General features: G+C 47.4%; 1 protein-coding gene across 1 annotated transcript in view; it reads right to left on the bottom strand.

Moving 5' to 3' along the window:
• The window catches only part of mthfd2 (methylenetetrahydrofolate dehydrogenase (NADP+ dependent) 2, methenyltetrahydrofolate cyclohydrolase), a 37803-nt gene extending 21721 nt beyond the window's left edge, over nt 1-16082 (bottom strand). Inside the window, exons 1-2 of the mRNA XM_033013748.1 lie at nt 15875-16082; nt 9520-9704 (exon numbers count right to left, since the gene is read on the bottom strand). Coding sequence (XP_032869639.1) covers nt 9520-9704; nt 15875-15969 — 280 coding nt within the window. The 5' untranslated portion in view covers nt 15970-16082. The remainder of the gene's footprint in view (nt 1-9519; nt 9705-15874) is intronic.
• Between the last annotated feature and the right edge of the window lie 3262 nt (nt 16083-19344).

Raw genomic sequence — 19344 nt, 5'->3', positions numbered from 1 at the left:
TGGGGTTCGTCCTACATCCAGATAAATCTAAGTTGAAGCCATCCACTATCATGGACTACCTGGGCTTCACAATTAACTCAGTCCACATGACTGTTACCTTGCCAAAGGCAAAAATGGTTGAATTAGCACAATCATGCAACAAATTAATGATCAACGAGCGACCAACTATTAGACAATTAGCAAGAGTAATTGGGGAAATGGTAGCAGCATTTACGGCTACACAATTCGGACCTTTGCACTATCAAAATAATTTACAGAGAGCAAAGGTACGGGCAATAAAATGACATACAGGTCACTATGATCGTGTCATGAACTTACCCACTGAAGCAATATCAGAGCTACAGTGGTGGGCAGAAAACGTTTGGCATAGTTTCAGCCCTATCTTTATCACTAACCCTACTTTAGTTATTCAAACAGATGCCAGTGCTCAAGGCTGGGGAGCGACTAACTCCATATCCAGCACAAGTGGTAGATGGACTAACCTAGAGTCATCATTACTACTTACACTGGGCATTAACTATCTAGAGATGTTGGGCGCCTTTTATGGTTTAAAAGCATATGTATCTAATATGCAGCACTTGCATGTTCGGTTACAAATTGATAAATACTACGGTGATGGCTTATATTAACCATATGGGTGGCATAAAATCATTATCATGCGACAAATTGGTCAACATGATTTGGCAATGGTGTGTCGAAAGACATATTTGGCTATCAGCTACTTACCTACCAGGTAAGCTAAACACCCATGCCATGAGAAAATTAAACGCCTGGGTTGCAAGTTTGAACAGACCTTACCTGGAACTGGGATTGTCCAAACAAACCATCACCACCATGTCGGCATCCCTTCGAACATCCACCAAGAGGCAGTACTTAACCAGCATCAAAAAAGGGAGAAGTACTGCCAGGAAACAGGGACAACATACGCAACAGCTACAGCCACCAACATACTGGAGTTCCTGGCCTATCTACACCACGATGTAGGGATCAGCTACAGTGCCATCAACACAGCGCAGAGTGCTCTTTCTGCTTATCTCAAACCAGCGCCGGGACAACAGGCGATGGGATCCCATCCACTGGTGGTAAAACTGATGAAGGGCATTTACAATATCAAGCCCTAAGCCCAGGTATACCCATATTTGGGATATCAGTGTGGTCCTGACATATCTCAGGGAATGGCCACCAGCCAGATCCCCCGGCCTCGAGCAAGCTACACTAAAGACGCTCATGTTGATGGCACTTGTATCCGCTCAGAGGGTCCAGTCACTACACCTATTGCGACTGGACAACATGATCACAGCTCCAGACCAGATCTGTCGTTATCCAGCGACTGGTCAAACAGAGCAGACCAGGAACACCTAATCCAGTCGTGGCTTACCCACCAGAACCACGGTTATGTGCCATGACCCACCTACTATCCTACATAGACACAACCAGGATATTCGAGGGAGATGAAAAGCCTTGTGGGTCAGTCACAAAAACCTTATGGTGGGGTACGAGCCAAACCATTGCGAGATGGCTCAAGCAGGTGCGAGAATTGGTGACCAGGGCTGGGCTGGTCTGGAACAGGGGCAGGCGGACGAATTCGGGAGTATGCCAGGGGTGCAGGAACATGAAGAGCTGTTGGGTGTGATGGACCGCTTGTAGCAACCCCACGGGCTGGAGCACCGCTGGAACCAAGAATGGCGGCCAGCATCAACCATTACTGGAAAAGGTGCTCGCTGAGGTGCTGAAACAACACACAGCACCAGAAAACTGTGAGGCCCTCAAAGTAAAAAGTGTCAACAGCCAAATCTGGGGGCATGTGGGTCACACATCCGGACCCAAGAACTCAAGCTACAGCGGATCCTAAGGCTCCTGACGTCGGCCATCACAGCCTTTGCTCATTCCGTAGAGACCACGGAGATGGATACCTGCCAGCAGGATGTGCTGGCATTAATGTGTACCACACAATTTGAGATCAACAATCTCCGGAGGGAAACATAAGACCTGCCCTCAATCCCAAATTTGCTGGCTTGTGTAAAGCCCCAGCTGCGGAGACGGACGCGCTGCTATTTGGGAAAGATTTCAATAAAAAACTGAAGGAGATGCAGGAAGCATCAAAAACCTTCGGCCTAATGAGGGCAGGCCCCGGGACGAGCAAACCAAGACCTCCGATACCCAAGCGGCAGCACCTCACGGCATCCACCAGTCGACGTCCGCAATATGGGACTGGTGAACGCTTGGGGTCCGCACATTATCCCCAAAGATCTTTTTAGATCAGGGCCCGCAGCGGACCCTCTGGAAAATGCGCCTCCCCCCAACATCGCCAGCACGTCAGAACAAAATCTTCAGGAAAATGAAGAAACAGAATCGCCAATAACCATGGAGGTAGGTGGGTCTGGTCCCTACCAGCATATAGAGAATAAGGGTGCTTTATTAACAGGGGGGAGTTTACACTTGTTTAAAGAAGCATGGGGTATGGTCACGAGTGACAAGTATATACTCAACAGCATTAGTGGATATAAAATACAATTCATGTCAGAAAAAACGCCGACAGTTCAACATTGGCCCCAAAGGGTATTTCTCCCTCCGTCAAAGAGAAACGTGAGGGACAAGCTGAACTGGTGAGACTTAACCAAAGGGGGTCATCGAAAAGACCAAACATGAACCTTTGGAATTTGTATCGAATATATTCACTAAAACCAAAAAATATGGTGGCTGTCGCATCATCATTGACTTAACATCACTAAACAAATTTGTTAAGTATATACATTTCAAAATGGAGACATATGTTACTGCCAAACAACTGAATTCCAAAGGACACTTCATGGCAAGCATTTATCTTAAAGATGCTTACTATCTAGTACCCATATACAAGGATCATCGCAGATACCTAAAATTTATCTGGATGGTACAAAGCATTGCCCTATGGGCTAACTTCAGCCCAAGATTATTCACCAAAATATTGAACCCAGCCATGGCAATACTAAGAAAACAAAAACATATTGTCATGGCATATCTGGAGGATATTCTGAAAGTAGGGAAAACGATGGAATTGGCTGTGGCAGCAGTATCAGCTACAAAACAGCTCCTCGAAACTCTGGGGTTCGTCCTACATCCAGATAAATCTAAGTTGAAGCCATCCACTATCATGGACTACCTGGGCTTCACAATTAACTCAGTCCATATGACTGTTACCTTGCCAAAGGCAAAAATGGTTGAATTAGCACAATCATGCAACAAATTAATGATCAACGAGCGACCAACTATTAGACAATTAGCAAGAGTAATTGGGGAAATGGTAGCAGCATTTACGGCTACACAATTCGGACCTTTGCACTATCAAAAAAATTTACAGAGAGCAAAGGTACGGGCAATAAAATTACATACAGGTCACTATGATCGTGTCATGAACTTACCCACTGAAGCAATATCAGAGCTACAGTGGTGGGCAGAAAACGTTTGGCATAGTTTCAGCCCTATCTTTATCACTAACCCTACTTTAGTTATTCAAACAGATGCCAGTGCTCAAGGCTGGGGAGCGACTAACTCCATATCCAGCACAAGTGGTAGATGGACTAACCTAGAGTCATCATTACTACTTACACTGGGCATTAACTATCTAGAGATGTTGGGCGCCTTTTATGGTTTAAAAGCATATGTATCTAATATGCAGCACTTGCATGTTCGGTTACAAATTGATAAATACTACGGTGATGGCTTATATTAACCATATGGGTGGCATAAAATCATTATCATGCGACAAATTGGTCAACATGATTTGGCAATGGTGTGTCGAAAGACATATTTGGCTATCAGCTACTTACCTACCAGGTAAGCTAAACACCCATGCCATGAGAAAATTAAACGCCTGGGTTGCAAGTTTGAACAGACCTTACCTGGAACTGGGATTGTCCAAACAAACCATCACCACCATGTCGGCATCCCTTCGAACATCCACCAAGAGGCAGTACTTAACCAGCATCAAAAAAGGGAGAAGTACTGCCAGGAAACAGGGACAACATACGCAACAGCTACAGCCACCAACATACTGGAGTTCCTGGCCTATCTACACCACGATGTAGGGATCAGCTACAGTGCCATCAACACAGCGCAGAGTGCTCTTTCTGCTTATCTCAAACCAGCGCCAGGACAACAGGCGATGGGATCCCATCCACTGGTGGTAAAACTGATGAAGGGCATTTACAATGTCAAGCCCTAAGCCCAGGTATACCCATATTTGGGATATCAGTGTGGTCCTGACATATCTCAGGGAATGGCCACCAGCCAGATCCCCCGGCCTCGAGCAAGCTACACTAAAGACGCTCATGTTGATGGCACTTGTATCCGCTCAGAGGGTCCAGTCACTACACCTATTGCGACTGGACAACATGATCACAGCTCCAGACCAGATCTGTCGTTATCCAGCGACTGGTCAAACAGAGCAGACCAGGAACACCTAATCCAGTCGTGGCTTACCCACCAGAACCACGGTTATGTGCCATGACCCACCTACTATCCTACATAGACACAACCAGAATATTCGAGGGAGATGAAAAGCCTTGTGGGTCAGTCACAAAAACTTATGGTGGGGTACGAGCCAAACCATTGCGTGATGGCTCAAGCAGGTGCTAGAAACTGCTGGGATAAACAGTAGCATGTACAAATTTTATTCCACCAGGGCAGCATCCATGTCGACGGCTAAAGAATGGACATGCCTATAGACCACATCCTGGCTACAGCAGGATGGTGGGAAGGGAAAAGACCGTTCAGAAATTTTATAATAAGCCGTTGGCAAAACCTGGTTTATTTGCAGTAAAGATTTACGAACTGCAAATATTTAATTTAAGCCCAGGGGAGCAACTTAATTCTTTGTTGTTATTGTTTAAAAAATACCATTGTGTTTTTCTACAAATAGACTCATTGGTTCATTACGATAACACTTCCTCCCTCAAGAACTTCGGCAGTGAGTGAAATGAAACTGTTACACGGTTTGAAATCACAGAGCTTTGAAATCTTCACGTAGTCACTCACGTGACTCCGAAGTAAAATAGTAAGATTAAACGAGAACTTACCAGTTTGAAGTTTGATCTGTATTTTATGAGGAGTTACGATGAGGGTATTACGTGCCCTCCGCTCCCACCCTCATTATATTGATCAAACTAATAAATTGATGTCTCCTTATCTTTGCTATGTTTACTTCAAAATAACTGTGTCTATCTGTGATTCCACACCGCTGCTTGGAAGTATGCCGCGCCTGCGCACTGAGCGGGTTCTTCACGTAATCCCTCATCGTAACTCCTCATAAAATACAGATCAAACTTCCAACTGGTAAGTTCTCGTTTAATCTTACTATTTTAAGTAGCTTCCACCTCCACTTTCCCTCCCCACCACCCCCTTCCTCCACCCTAGTTGTTTAGCCAGTTCCACAGTTCACCATAATGTATCGCTCTGGAGTTCGCACCTTAGAAACGTAGAAAATAGGTGCAGGAGTAGGCCATTCGGCCCTTCGAGCCTGCACCGCCATTCGATATGATCATGGCTGATCATCCAACTAAGTATCCCATCCCTGCCTTCTCTCCATACTCCCTGATCCCTTTAGCCACAAGGGCCACATCTAACTCCCTCTTAAATATAGCCAATGAACCGGCCTCAACTACCTTCTGTGGCAGAGAATTCCAGAGATTCACCGCTCTCTGTGTGAAAAATGTTTTTCTCATCTCAGTCCTAAAAGATTTCCCCCTTATCCTTAAACTGTGACCCCTAGTTCTGGACTTCCCCAACATCGGGAATAATCTTCCTGCATCTAGCCTGTCCAACCCCTTAAGAATTTTGTAAGTTTCTCTAAGATCCACCCTCAATCTTCTGAATTCTAGCGAGTACAAGCCGAGTCTACCCAGTCTTTCTTCACATGAAAGTCCTGCCATCCCAGGAATCAGTCTGGTGAACCTTCTCTGTACTAACTAACCATGGGCCTACTAGCATGGCTTCACCCTGGTCAGCCCTGATCGCTCCAGGCCTTTTCTTGCCTCCAGCTCTTCAACCCCCCCCCCCACCACCACCCAACCCCGAATTTCAGTCAGAAGGGTCCCGCCCCGAAACCTCACCCACTCTTTTTCTCCAGAGATGCCGCCTAACCCGTTGAGTTACTCCAGTGTTTCCTGTCTATTCTTACACAACAACTTTGAAAGGTGTTTCTCAATCCTGACAGCAGACAGCGATTGTGAACTTGTGCACGATCTGCTCGAAGAGGATTAAGGAATGTCCTAATGGTTGATCTACAGGTTTTGCAGGGTAGGAAATGGTGAATAAGCCAGACCTCGCGTGTCTAATTACAATAACTTTCTAAGAACTGGCTCCAAAGAACTTCCTGGTGGCACAGCTCCAGCGATCTGGGTTGAATGCAGACCTCCCCCGCTGTCTGTGTGGAGTTTGAACGCTCTCCCCGCGACCATGTGGGTTTATAAATTCATATTTTCCATAAGTGATTGTAGAATTGGGCCATTCGGCCCATCAAGTCTACTCCGCCATTTATTCATGGCTAATCTATCTCTCGCTCCTAACCCCATTCTCCAGCCTTCTCCCCATAACCTCTGACACCCATGTCCCAAAGACATGCAGGTCAGTAGGTTAATTGGCCGGTGAGAGCAGTCTCTGACATATGTGGATTGTAGAAGAATCAGGAGCTAATGGGCAAGTGTGTGAGAGAAGAGGAGATTTACGAGGATGTTGCCAAGGCCTGAACTATCGGGCTAAGTAGGCTGGGACTCTATTCCTTGGAGCGCAGGAGGATGAAGGGTGATATTATAAAGGTGTACAAGATCATGAGAGGAATAGATCACGTAAACCTCCAGTCTCTTACCAAGAATAGGGGAATGGAGAACCAGAGGACATAAGTTTAAGGTGAGGGGTGAAGGGGGAAAGAGATAATAGGAACCTGAGGGGTAACTTTTTCACGTAAAGAATGGTAGGTACATGGAACACGCTGCCAGAGAAGGTAGTTACAATCGCAACGTTTAAGAAACATTTAGATAGGTACATGGATAGGACAGGTTTAGAGGGATATGGACCAAATATGGACAGGTGGGACTGTCTGCAACTGTGTGGTGAACCGCAGAGCCTGTTTACATGCTGCAAGACTCTGTGACTCTATGAAATGGGATGGCAGGAAGCTGGGGCTGATTGGCTAACGTCACCAGGAAACATGAGGAAGTCTTGGTAAATGCAACAGTCAAATATAATTGGAGAGTTTGTCATAGAAACAAGTTCCTCTGCCCACAAGGTCAATGCTCCCAAAACATTCCCACACACATTATGCAAAACGCAAAGAGCTGGAGGGACGGAGTAGGTCAGGCAGTATCTGACCAACAGTCTGAGTAAAGCCCCTGTCCCACTTAGGAGACCTAAACAGCAACCTCTGGTGACCTTGCCCGCCACCCAATAAAAAATCTAGGTCGAGGTGACCTGCAACCTCCTACCACCTCCCACGCACATGTTGAAAACCTTCCTCGACTATGAAGAAAACCGGCTTCGACTAGACCTGCGACTAAAAAATTATGGATTTTTAAAACGGCAACCTATTTTTAGTCGAGGCCGGTTTTAATCATGATGAAAAAATAGCAGCAACCTGGATGAAGCCTCGACCATGCGGAGACCACATTAGGGAGAGTGACCGAAACCTCCGGAGACCTCATGGAAACCTTGGGTGGTGGGCAAGGTCACCAGAGGTTGCCGTTTAGGTCTCCTAAGTGGGACAGGGGCTTAAGGGTACCAAGCGAAAAGGTTGTGTTACCTGTCCATTCCCTCCATAGATGCTGCCGGACCTGCTGAGTTCATCCAACATTTTGTGCATTAAAATCCTCCAATTTAAAAACCTCCAATTTCGAGATCGCATTTTGTTTCCAAAGGCATGAGCTAATGCTTTAGAGATACAGTGTAGAAACAGGCCTTTTGGCCCACCGAGTCCGTGCCGACCAGCGATCACCCTGTACACACGTTCTATCCTACATACTGTGGACAATTTTATTATTATTTTCTTTACATTTTTTTTTTACAGAAGCCAATTGACCTACAAACCTGTGCGTCTTTGGAGTGCAGGAGGAAACCGGTGCACCCAGAGAGAACCCATGCAGTCACAAAGAATGTGCAAACTCCGTGCAGGCAGCACCCCAATTCAGGATCGACAGATGGCACAATGGGCTAAGTGTTCGGCTGGCAACCGGAAGGTAGCCGGTTCGAATCCCGCTTGGAGTGCATACTGTCGTTGTGTCCTTGGGCAAGACACTTCACCCACCTTTGCCTGTGTGTGAATGTGTGTGAGTGATTGGTGGTGGTCGGAGGGGCCGTAGGCGCAGATTGGCAGCCACGCTTCCGTCAGTCTGCCCCAGGGCAGCTGTGGCTACAGAAGTAGCTTACCACCACCGAGTGTGACTGAGGAGTGAATGAATAATGCGATGTAAAGCGCCTTGAGTATTAGAAAGGCGCTATATAAATCCCATCCATTATTATTATTAGGATCGAACCTGGGTCTTTGGTGCTACAAGGCAGCAACTCTACCGCTGCGCCACATTGCCGCCCGACGATTTTAGACGTGGACTTTGAAGCATGGTATTCAATGTTGGAACAATGCAATGATATTAACAGTACTTGATAACAAGACTTTTCACGGCCAGGGACATGGTGAATCAAGTAAGAAATACCAAAGCAGCCAAGTCTCGCAAACGCCAGCTTCCGACAAAGCAACATCTAAGAAGACACAAAATGCTGGAGTAACTCTGCAGGACAGGCAGCATCGCTAGAGAGAAGGAATGGGTGACGGAAGAAATGGAGGAATGTGAGTCAAGGGAGAGGGAGACACAGAGATATGGAAGGGTAAGGTGTGAAAACGGGAGCTCAAAGGGGACAAAGCTCAAGGAAAAAGTAGAATAAATTATTGTTAGCTGAGGTAAGGTGACCTTGAAGTATAACAAAGATAAGGTTTTAATCAAGGGGACAGTCAAACTAATCGGAGAACTAGAATGGGGGGGGACGGAGAGAGAGGGAAAGTATTGCCCCTATCCCACTTAGGAAACCTGAACGGAAACCTCTGGAGACTTTGCGCCCACCCAAGGTTTCCGTGCGGTTCCCGGAGGTTTTTGGTCAGTCTCCCAACCTGCTTCCACTACCTGCAACCTCCGGCAACCTCCGGGAACCGCACGGAAACCTTGGGTGGGGCGCAAAGTCTCCAGAGGTTTCCGTTCAGGTTTCCTAAGTGGGACAGGGGTTACTTGAAGTTAGAGAAGTCGATTTTCATACTGCTGGGTTGCAAGCTGCCCAGGGCTAAATATTTGGGAAATGGACCAAACACAGGCAGGTGGGACTGGTGTAGCTGGGAGATGTTGGCCGGTGTGGGCAAGTTGTGCCGAAGGGCCTGTTTCGCAGCATCTCCATCAACTAACTTTCTGTGGGGGGGGGGGGGGGGGGGAAAAAGTGCCGCAAACCACGGCTGTTGGGGACGCACACCAGCGTTCTCCGCAGAGTAGAAGGCGAGATACATACCCACGTCAGCAGCAGCTTTGGTTTTGTTCTTCACGTAGGAGTGGCTGGCTGGGTTCTCGCCCACCAAGATAACGCTAAGATGTGGCCTCCTGTTCCCATCAGCCACCCAGTTCTCAACGTCGAGCTTGGCTTCTCCCCGGATCTGCCTGGCCAGCCTTCTCCCCGAGATGACCACCGCATCATTTCTGGAATCAAAAGAGGCCAAAGGTGCTTAAAGTTTAGAGTTACAGCGTCAAAGCAGGCCCTTCGGCCCACCAACCAACAATCACCGCCTACACTAGTTCTATCGGGTCGAGACCCTTTTTGTGTCTATCTTTGGTTTAAACCACCAATCTGCAGTCTGGCTATTCCATCAGTTTAATTAATCAAGTTCTTCCAGTTGGAGGCCAGCACCACTGAGTCACTAATGTGTTCATTGATGACTAATCGGGTAATTGTGTAATGAGGTGGAAGAATTGTCACAGGTGCGTGTGTGTGTGTGTGCAGAGAAATACAATAACAAGATATTAATCATGTTTGTGGCTTATAGAAATATGCTGAGTGCCAGTTCTCATGACACTTATGCAAACCCAGGGAGACAATCTGTCGCCCAATAATTCGCACTGAGGCGTCACACCATGGATTAAGCAGTTAGCAGATTATATTAAAACTAATCAGTGGGACTGATTGCAAAGGGGGGAAAAAAAGGACCTAAACGATAGCAATAGACAAACAAAGAATGGCAAATGAAAGTCATCTTGAAGAATGACAGGTTGTGCATTTTGGAAGGATTAAGGTGGGTGGGGATAGATGGATCTGGATGCGCACATCCACACAGATCAGTGGCATAAGCGGTTCAGGCAAGGTGCTTAAAATATCGAGCCGCGAGTCCTTCTGGAACAGCATCTTCCACAAATCAGCTCACATCTAGGATGCCGCATGTCAGTTCTGATCAAGGAGATGAGTACTGGAGTGCAGGGGAAATTTCCAGGGATGCCGTCAGGGCTGGAAAATGTGAGCGATAAGGAGATATCGCCCAATCTGAAGAAGGGTTTTGGCCCGAAACGTTGCCTATTTCCTTCGCTCCATAGATGCTGCTGCACCCGCTGAGTTTCTCCAGCATTTTTGTCTACCTTCAATTTTCCAGCATCTGCAGTTCCTTCTTAAACTATTGTATTGTCCGTTTTTCTGTGTACGTACGTGTGTGTGTGAACGTGTGTGTATGTATGTGTGAACGTGTGTGTGTGTGTGTACGTGTGTATGTGTGTGAACGTGTGTGTGAACGTGCGCGTGTGTGAATGTGCGCGCGTGTGTGTGTATGTGCGCGTGTGTGTACGTGCGTGTGTCTGTGTACGTGCGTGTGTGTGTGTGTACGTATGTGTGTGTACGTACGTGTGTGTACGTATGTGTGTGTGTGTACGTGCGTGTGTGTGTGTACGTGCGTGTGTGTACGTGCGTGTGTGTGTGTGTGAACGTGTGTGTGTGAACGTGTGTGTGTGTGAACGTGTGCGTGTGTGAACGTGTGTGTGTGTACGTGCGTGTGTGAACGTGCGCTTGTGTGTGTACGTGCGTGTGCACGCATGTATGTATGTATATGTGGGTACATGTGCGTATTTACATACTTTCTTCCTCGTTTATTATATTATTTACAGTGTACTATGTTTACAGATTCTGTTGTGCTGCTGCGAGTAAGAATGTTATGTTCTATCTGGGACATATGACAACACTCTCGACTCTCGAGTCTGACTTGCTTCCAAAGTGGAGCTGCTGGTTGTACTAATGGACTTGAAACTAGAGCTCTGGACTATTGTCAGAAACCCGTGTTCAAATCCCACCACAGCATCTGGGGAAGATTAAATTTAAGTAATTAAATAAATGTGGAATTCACTTAAAAACTCACATTAAATTACTGTATTAGTGAACCAGATGGCGTCTTACAAATCACAACCCAACAGGTCAGGCAGCATCTGGGGAGGTAATGCATCAGGACCCTTCTGCAGACCCCAACACAAAACATTGCCTGTCCATTCCCTCGCCAAATGTTGCCGGACCCTCTGAGCTCCTCCAGCACTTGGCACTTTGCTCATGGTTCGAGCATCTGCAGTTTCTTGTGTGCGTGTTACAAATGTTTTACAAATGATCTTTAAGATATTCAGACGTCCGTGATCATTCTGGCCTGCACCCAACCTTGACGTGATCGATTCTTACACAGCTTCAGGACAATTAGGGATGATCTGAATACCCTACATTGACAGTGACTTCCGCATCTCATGACTGAATGGATTACAGATGGAGTGACGAATTGGCCAAACAGACCTATTCTCAGTTGGCTGAATAATTGTCTGTACTGTTAATTTCTGCAAACTCGTGACTTGGCAGAATCGGAGAGACATTGGCAGTAATGTATGAGTAGATATTAAAGGCGGCACGGTGGCGCAGAGGTAGAATTCTACCTTGCAGCGCCAGAGACCCGGGTTCGATCCTGACTACGGGTGCTGTCTATACGGAGTTCGTACGTTCATGGCCCCGTGGGTTTTCTCGGGGTGCTACGGTTTTCTCCCACCCTCCAAAAACGTATAGGTTGGTAGGTTAATTTGACTTTGGCAGAAGGTTAATTTGACTTTGGCGAAAGTTGTAAATTGTTCGTAGTCTGTAGGATAGTGCTAGTGTACGGGGTGCTCGCTGGTCGGCGCGGACTCAGTGGGCTGTAGATCCTGTATCTTCCGCACTGTATCTCTAAACTAAACTCACCTAAGGGAGGGGGCGAGGGGTACTTGCGTTTACAAGTTTAACACGACAAGTGGGAAAGGGAAAGAAAAACCTGTGGCTGAATGGCCTATAAGGAATAAACATTCAATAAAACTTTGGTTTACAGCAAAGATAGACACAAAGTGCTTTGGCAACTCAGCAGGTCAGACAGCATCTCTTTAGGAAAGGGAATGCTGATCGTTGGACTTTAAGAGATACAGCGCGGAGCCAGTCCCTTTGGCCCACCGAGTCCACGCCCACTGGGGCAGACAAACTGAGACAGGTCCCTTAGAGGATGAGACTGGGGTATTATTAGTAGGAGAAATAAATCTGCACAGACTAAATTATTATTTTGCCTCAATTTGTACGGCAGAAGCGAATTGGAAACATATAAGATTGTTACGGGTTTGGACACGCTAGAGGCAGGAAACATGTTCCCGATGTTGGGGGAGTCCAGAACCAGGGGCCACACACACAGTTTAAGAATAAGGAGTAAGCCATTTAGAACGGAGACGAGGAAACACTTTTTCTCACAGAGAGTGGCGAGTCTGTGGAATTCTCTGCGTCAGAGGGCAGTGGAGGCAGGTTCAAGCGAGAGCTAGATAGGGCTCTTAAAAATAGCAGAGTCAGGGGATATGGGGAGAAGGCAGGAACGGGGTACTGATTGGGGATGATCAGCCATGGTCATATTGAATGGTGGTGCTGGCTCGAAGGGCCGAATGGCCTACTCCTGTACCCATTGTCCATAAGACATTTAAACATCTCAGTAAAACAGCAGCTTGAGGTAGCAACTATTATCAGAGAAGGAAGAGCTAAACTAGTCGAATAATTATAAATTTCAATGATCTCTTGGGCCAAATAGCTTTCATGTTAAGATCTTGGTTGAGGTGGTTGTAGAGATAGTGATGGGTGTGTTGGCTGCCATGCCCTTAAGAATTGGACTGTTTAGAGCTGATATCTAACTGTGGTACCACAAAACTGCCAAAGGACACAAAGTGCTGGAGTTACCTAGCCGGTCAGGCAGCATCTCTGGAGTACACGGATAGATGACATTTTACGTCAGGAGCCTTTTTTGGACATCAGACTTAACCAAAAATGTCACCTATTGATTGTTACCAGGAATGCTGCCTGACCTGCTGAGTTACTCCAGCACTCTGTGTCCTTTCGTGTATTAACCAGCATCTGCAGTTCCTCGTTTCTACATTCCGACTGCGCCTCATCTTTTCCAGGTGAGGTCACTATTCAGGAACTGCACTGATGCCAATGGATGGGAATGAAGAAATTGCAGCTTTCTCACAGCTCCAGTGACCCAGGTTCAATCCTGAACCACAATGCTGTCTGTGTGGAGTTTGCATGTTCCCTTTGTGACCAGGTGGGTTTCGCACCCTCCCCTCCACTCCACCTCAAAGTGCTCCAGTTGCCTCCAACGCCACAAAGCCATGTGGTTTGGTAGACTGACCATGTAATCTAGATCACCCTAATTATTTAGTCTAGTTTATTGTCATATGTACCAATGTACAGTGAAAAGCTTTTTGTAGTGTGGTAACCAGTGGAAAAGACTACATATGATTACAATCAAGTCGTCCACAGTGTACAGATACACGATAAAGGAAATAACATTTAGTGCAAGATAAAGTCCGATTAAGGATAGTCTGAGGGTCTCCAATGAGGTAGATAGTAGCTCAAGACCGCTCTCTAGTTGTTGGTAGGATGGTTCAGTTGCCTGATAACAGCTGGGTGGAAACTATCCCTGAATCTGGAGGTGTGCGTTTTCACGCTTCTTGCCCGATGGGAGAGGGGAGAAGAGGGAGTGACTGGATCTCGATTATGCTGCTGTCCCTGACGAGGCAACGTGAAGTGTGCATGAAGTCAGTGGAAGGGAGGTTGGTTTCTGCAGCGTAGAAGGGGTGCAGGAAAAGCAGGAGTTAATGAAAGGTCAGGTGAATAGAGAAATAGAAACATAGAAAATAGGTGCAGGAGGCCATTTGTCCTTTGCACCAGCACTGCCAGTCATCCAGAATCAGTACCCTGTTCCTGTTTCTCCCTATATCCCTTGATTCCATTTGCCCCAAGTGCCAAATCTAACTCTCTCTTGAATAAGTCAGTGAATGGAATTGAGCCGAGAACTGGCAGAGACTAGATGGGCGAGCTGGCTTCCTGCGTTTTAAACAAATATATAACTACAAGATATTATGTTATAAGTTGGACTAACGCCTCTTGGCAGACAACTCCTGTAGGCAAAGGCAAGGTGATAGCCCAGATTCCTGATTTAGTATTGGCAGCTGCTATTTTTAAGCATCTTTAAAGAACGTCAATTGGAGATGAGCAAATTAACTGCAAAATTGGCGGGGCCCTTGTTTACTGATAGAGAGAGCAAGGAAAGGTTTGATGAAAGGCCTGTCAATTGAAATGCAATCGATAGCACCGCCTAACCGTTCATATATCGAGGCATGGATGGATATAACTTATTGAAGTGTACTACCAACATTTAACAGACGCGGGCGGGATTGTGCCGTTGCATTATTTTGCCAATCGAGCGCGGAAACGGTGACTGCGAGGACACTCAAGTCTCGCAGGCAGAACCCGGTAGTGATGAATGGCGAGCGGTTCGAGACGCCGGTGTCATTTCAAGTGTAATTTTAGTCAGTGGAAAGTCGGCGGCGCTGGGGGAAATTCCAGTGCAAACTCAACACGAGATTACATCAGAAACGCCAACAAAAATGACACGCGTTTAAGAAATCCTAAATACACACCAGTACAGAAAAGAGAGCAACCAGTCGTGGAGACTGCGTTTTAACGCGGCTGATTGGAATGGGATGAGAGCAGAGAGAAACAAGGTCAAATAGAAATGACAGAGTTATTGCAACTATTTTTCATTTCAGCTCCTTGTTCGCCCTGCCCCGCTTCTCCACGCATTAGATGCGATCGGGAGCTTTCCATTTCAACGCCCGATGAGTCTGCACGGCGGCTTCAGACAATGAAACACGTAATCAGCTCTTGATATTTCATCAGCCGTCTTGCCGGGGCTTTGGGCTCGCATCCCGGAGCAGTGGACAGGGGAGGGGAAGGGGGGGAAAGAGAAATTAAGGGAGGGAGGTTGGGGGAGAGGAGGAGAAACATAGAAATTAGGTGCAGGAGTAGGCCACTCGGCCCTTCGAGCCTGCACCGCCATTCAATATGATCATGGCTGATCATCCAACTCAGTATCGCGTCTGCGTCTGAAGAAGGGTTTCGGCCCGAAACGTCGCCTATTTCCTTCGCTCCATAGATGCTGCTGCACCCGCTGTGTTTCCCCAGCAATTTTGTGTACCTTCGATATTCCAGCATCTGCAGTTCCCTTTTGAACATCCCGTACCTGCCTTCTCTCCATACCCTCTGATCCCCTTAGCCACAAGGGCCAGAAAAAAGGGGGGAGAGGGAAACTAAATGGGGTGCGAGAGAAGACAAGAATGGGGGGGGGGGGGAGAGCAGGAAGGGGAGAAGATTGGGGTGAAGAGGGGTGGGTGAGCTGGGGCGAGTGAATGGAGCCGGGCCGGGTGGTGGAGGTGGACGGGGACGTGGAAGGGAGGGAGGATTTTCGCCGCTTTCTCCCTCTCCCACTACCCCCTTCCCCGGGTCTGTGTCCTACCTGGGCGCGCTGGTGTGCAGGCGACAGGCCCTGAGCAGAGCGGCGCTGAAGAAGCGGAGAGAGGAGGTGATGATGCCGCCGTACGCCGGGACCATGCTGGTGCTGCTGGTGCTGCTGCTGCTGCTGCTGCTGCTGAATGTTGAACTTTGGCTGGAAGAAAGGAAGGAAGGGAGGGAGGCCGGGCGGGCACGGCCGCTGGTACCTGCCTTTTACAGCCGCCTACGCTACCCTTAGGCCGGCCCTCGCTGCGAACTATTGGCTACACTGCCATCAATCAGCTGTATCCAACGTAGTTTCCGCGCTGCGGGCAGACGTCAGCAGCCGGGTGATGGATCTACTGCTTTATGTACTATAGTGATTTATGCCTTGGTGCTTTATACTCTGTTTAAGCAGGAACTGTGCAGATGCTGGAAAATCGAAGGTAGACAAAAATGCTGGAGAAACTCAGCGGGTGCAGCAGCACCTATGGAGCGAAGGAAATAGACAACATTTCGGGTCGAGGCCCTTCTTCAGACTGATACTATACTATAGCGCTTTCTGCTATAGCGCATTATGTATGCAATGGCGCTTTGTGCTAGGGGTCACAGTTTAAGGATAAGAGGGAAGTCTTTTAGGACCGAGATGAGAAAATCATTTTTTTACACAGAGAGTGGTGAATCTGTGGAATTCTCTGCCACAGAAGGTAGTTGCGGCCAGTTCATTGGCTGTATTTAAGAGGGAGTTAGATGTGGCCCTTGTGGCTAAAGGGATCAGGGGGTATGGAGAGAAGACAGGTATGGGATACTGAGTTGGATGATCAGCCATGATCATACCGAATGGCGGTGCAGGCTCGAAGGGCCGAACGGCCTACTCCTGCACCTATTTTCTATGTGCTATGGTACTTTACGGTCTGGTGATTTATGCTGTTGTACGTTATGCTATGGTGATTTGTGGCATGGCACGGTGCTTTATAGAAACATAGAAAATGGGTGCAGGAGTAGGCCATTCGGCCGTTCGAGCCTGCACCGCCATTCAATATGATCATGGCTGATCATCCAACTCAATCCTGTACCTGCTTTCTCTCCATACCCCGATCCCTTTATCCACAATTTCCTGCCTTACTGATTCGCCAGACTTACTATCCACAGAACACACACTCACTCACTTCAACTTTTAAAGTCTTCCTATCCTCCATATTTCAGGCTAGCTCTTTCTTGTACTCTAATTTATCCTGTCTTTCCGTCATTCTTTGCCTGTTTGTCTCCAATATTTAGACCAACTTTCTGACCTGATAATTTAAATTGTACAGCTAGCTACATTACAGTATTTAAATTAAAGTTTGAAACTATAACCTTCAGTTAACCTTGGTTGGTGGGGCCTTCTCCTTTGGAACCTTCCTTTCTTGGTAGATTCTGAAAGACCCCCTTAAACATCGCTGGGGGCTGTGTTCACCGGCAGCCTGCATGTGTGGAGAAGACCAGCAAACATCATTTTCGACTGCGCTGTCCTCTCTCCCCCCTCGGTGGAGGGGCAGACCCCACGGCCCTCGACAACAGCACATTTTTCGGTGGGCGACGCGACTCTTGTCAGCAAGGGCCTCTGCAGTCCGTCTGTGTTTTTTTATTTTCTGTCTCGTTTTTATGTAGTTTTTGTTATTTTTTTGTTGGGGTATGTGTGTGTGGGGGTATGTGTGTGTGTGTGTGTGTGGGGGGGGGGGGGTATGTGTGTGTGGGGGGGTATGTGTGGGGGTGGGGAGGGGAGGGGGTAACTTTAAAATCTCTCCCTGCACGGGAGACCCGACCTTTTCTTTGTCGGGTCTCCGTTGTCGTTGGGGCTGCAACGTGGAGCGGCCTCCAACAGGAACGACCTACTCACCGTTACGGGGCTGGCCGAGTCCGGAGCGGGTGGAGCTGTGGTGGAGCGCTGCTGCCATCCGGCCTCCGGAGCTTCGGAGGCTGCAACTGCGGGTTTGGGTCCCTGCTGGGAGACCGCTTTTCGGGGCTTCCGCAACGGCGACTTCTCCCGCCCGAGTTGCGGGGTTGAAGCTTACCTGAGCGGGGCCTTACACCATCGCCCCGCGCGGCTTGGAATGGCCCCGGGACTTTGCGAGCGCCCGCCGGGGGCTCTAACACCAAGACCCGGTGCGCGACCTTGCATCACCCGGCGTGGCTTTAATGGCTGCGGGACAATCGCCATCGCCAGCCGGGGGCTTTGACTCTGACTCTGACATGGGGGGGGGGGGAGTGCAGTGGAGAGATACGGTTTTTTTTTGCCTTCCATCACAACGATGTGATGGATGTTTGTGTAAACTGTGTTGTGTCTTGGGTCTTTTTGTTTTGTAATGTATGGCTGCAGAAACGACATTTCGTTTGGACCTCCAGGGGTCCAAATGACAATAAATTGAATTGTATGTATATTGTATTGTAACTGGCTACAGCGCCTGGAGGGCGTTACATAACCTCTGCTGCCTCAAACGCAAGAAGCTATATCTGCCAACACGATTATAATGCGGGAACTGGGTCGATACGCCCCTTGCCTTAATGTACCTGACTCTGCTTTTATGTCTTCAGAGATTTCTTCGCCGTGGACCATCCCTCTCTCAAACCAAATATGAAAGTTAATTACATTACTATCACTTCTACTTTTACGACGGGCTTCTAAATTAATCTTATCTTGTTCCACTTTATCAGGCTCAGTAGGACCTACTTCCTCCTTGGCTCCAGAATGTGCTATTCCAAGTAACTGTCCCGTAACTCCAGATCCAGACTACTATGCCATAAATGGATTAAAACTCCCAGTTTATCACACCTTTTTGACAAGTGGCCATAATTTCTACCTCTGAGATTAGCCTGCGGTTCTAAATTGGATCAGAGAATGGCACAGACTCGCCACTCTGAGGAAGGAGTGGGGGAGGGAGAGGTGAAGAGGGCAGAGGGCAAAGGGAAAGGGGGGGGGGGATAAAAACACTTTATTTTTAACATAGTTAAAACGACTGGTGGGTGCTACATGTTTAAGAAGGAACTGGAAAATTGAAGGTAGACAAAAATGCTGGAGAAACTCAGCGGGTGAGGCACCATCTATGGAGTGAAGGAAATGGGCAACATTTCGGTTCTGAAGAAGGGGTTCAACCCGAAACGTTGCCCATTTCCTTCACTCCATAGATGCTGCCTCACTTGCTGCATTTTTGTCTACCTGGTGGACGTTACATCACACTTGGGATGAGGTTAGCAATAAGACGAATGTAACTACAACACAAGATGCTTAAAATCTCAATTGTTCTTGCAGCATCTAAGGAGATAAATATTTCCTTATAATTGGATTGCATGTTCCAGTGCTATGCAATCAGAAATATAATTAGCTTGGGAGTATATTATATTTCAAATATTTCCAGGTTGTATCAGCAATCAAGATAATTGCCTGAGCATTTCCTTCTGATTGTCAATGAGCACCATACCATACCACATACCAAGTTAGCACACACACAATGTTAA

This window comes from Amblyraja radiata, chromosome 39 (genome assembly GCF_010909765.2).
Source record: "Amblyraja radiata isolate CabotCenter1 chromosome 39, sAmbRad1.1.pri, whole genome shotgun sequence".
Lineage (NCBI taxonomy): Eukaryota > Metazoa > Chordata > Chondrichthyes > Rajiformes > Rajidae > Amblyraja > Amblyraja radiata.
Note: the sequence above shows the minus strand (reverse complement) of the source record. Positions and strands in the feature narration are given on the sequence as shown.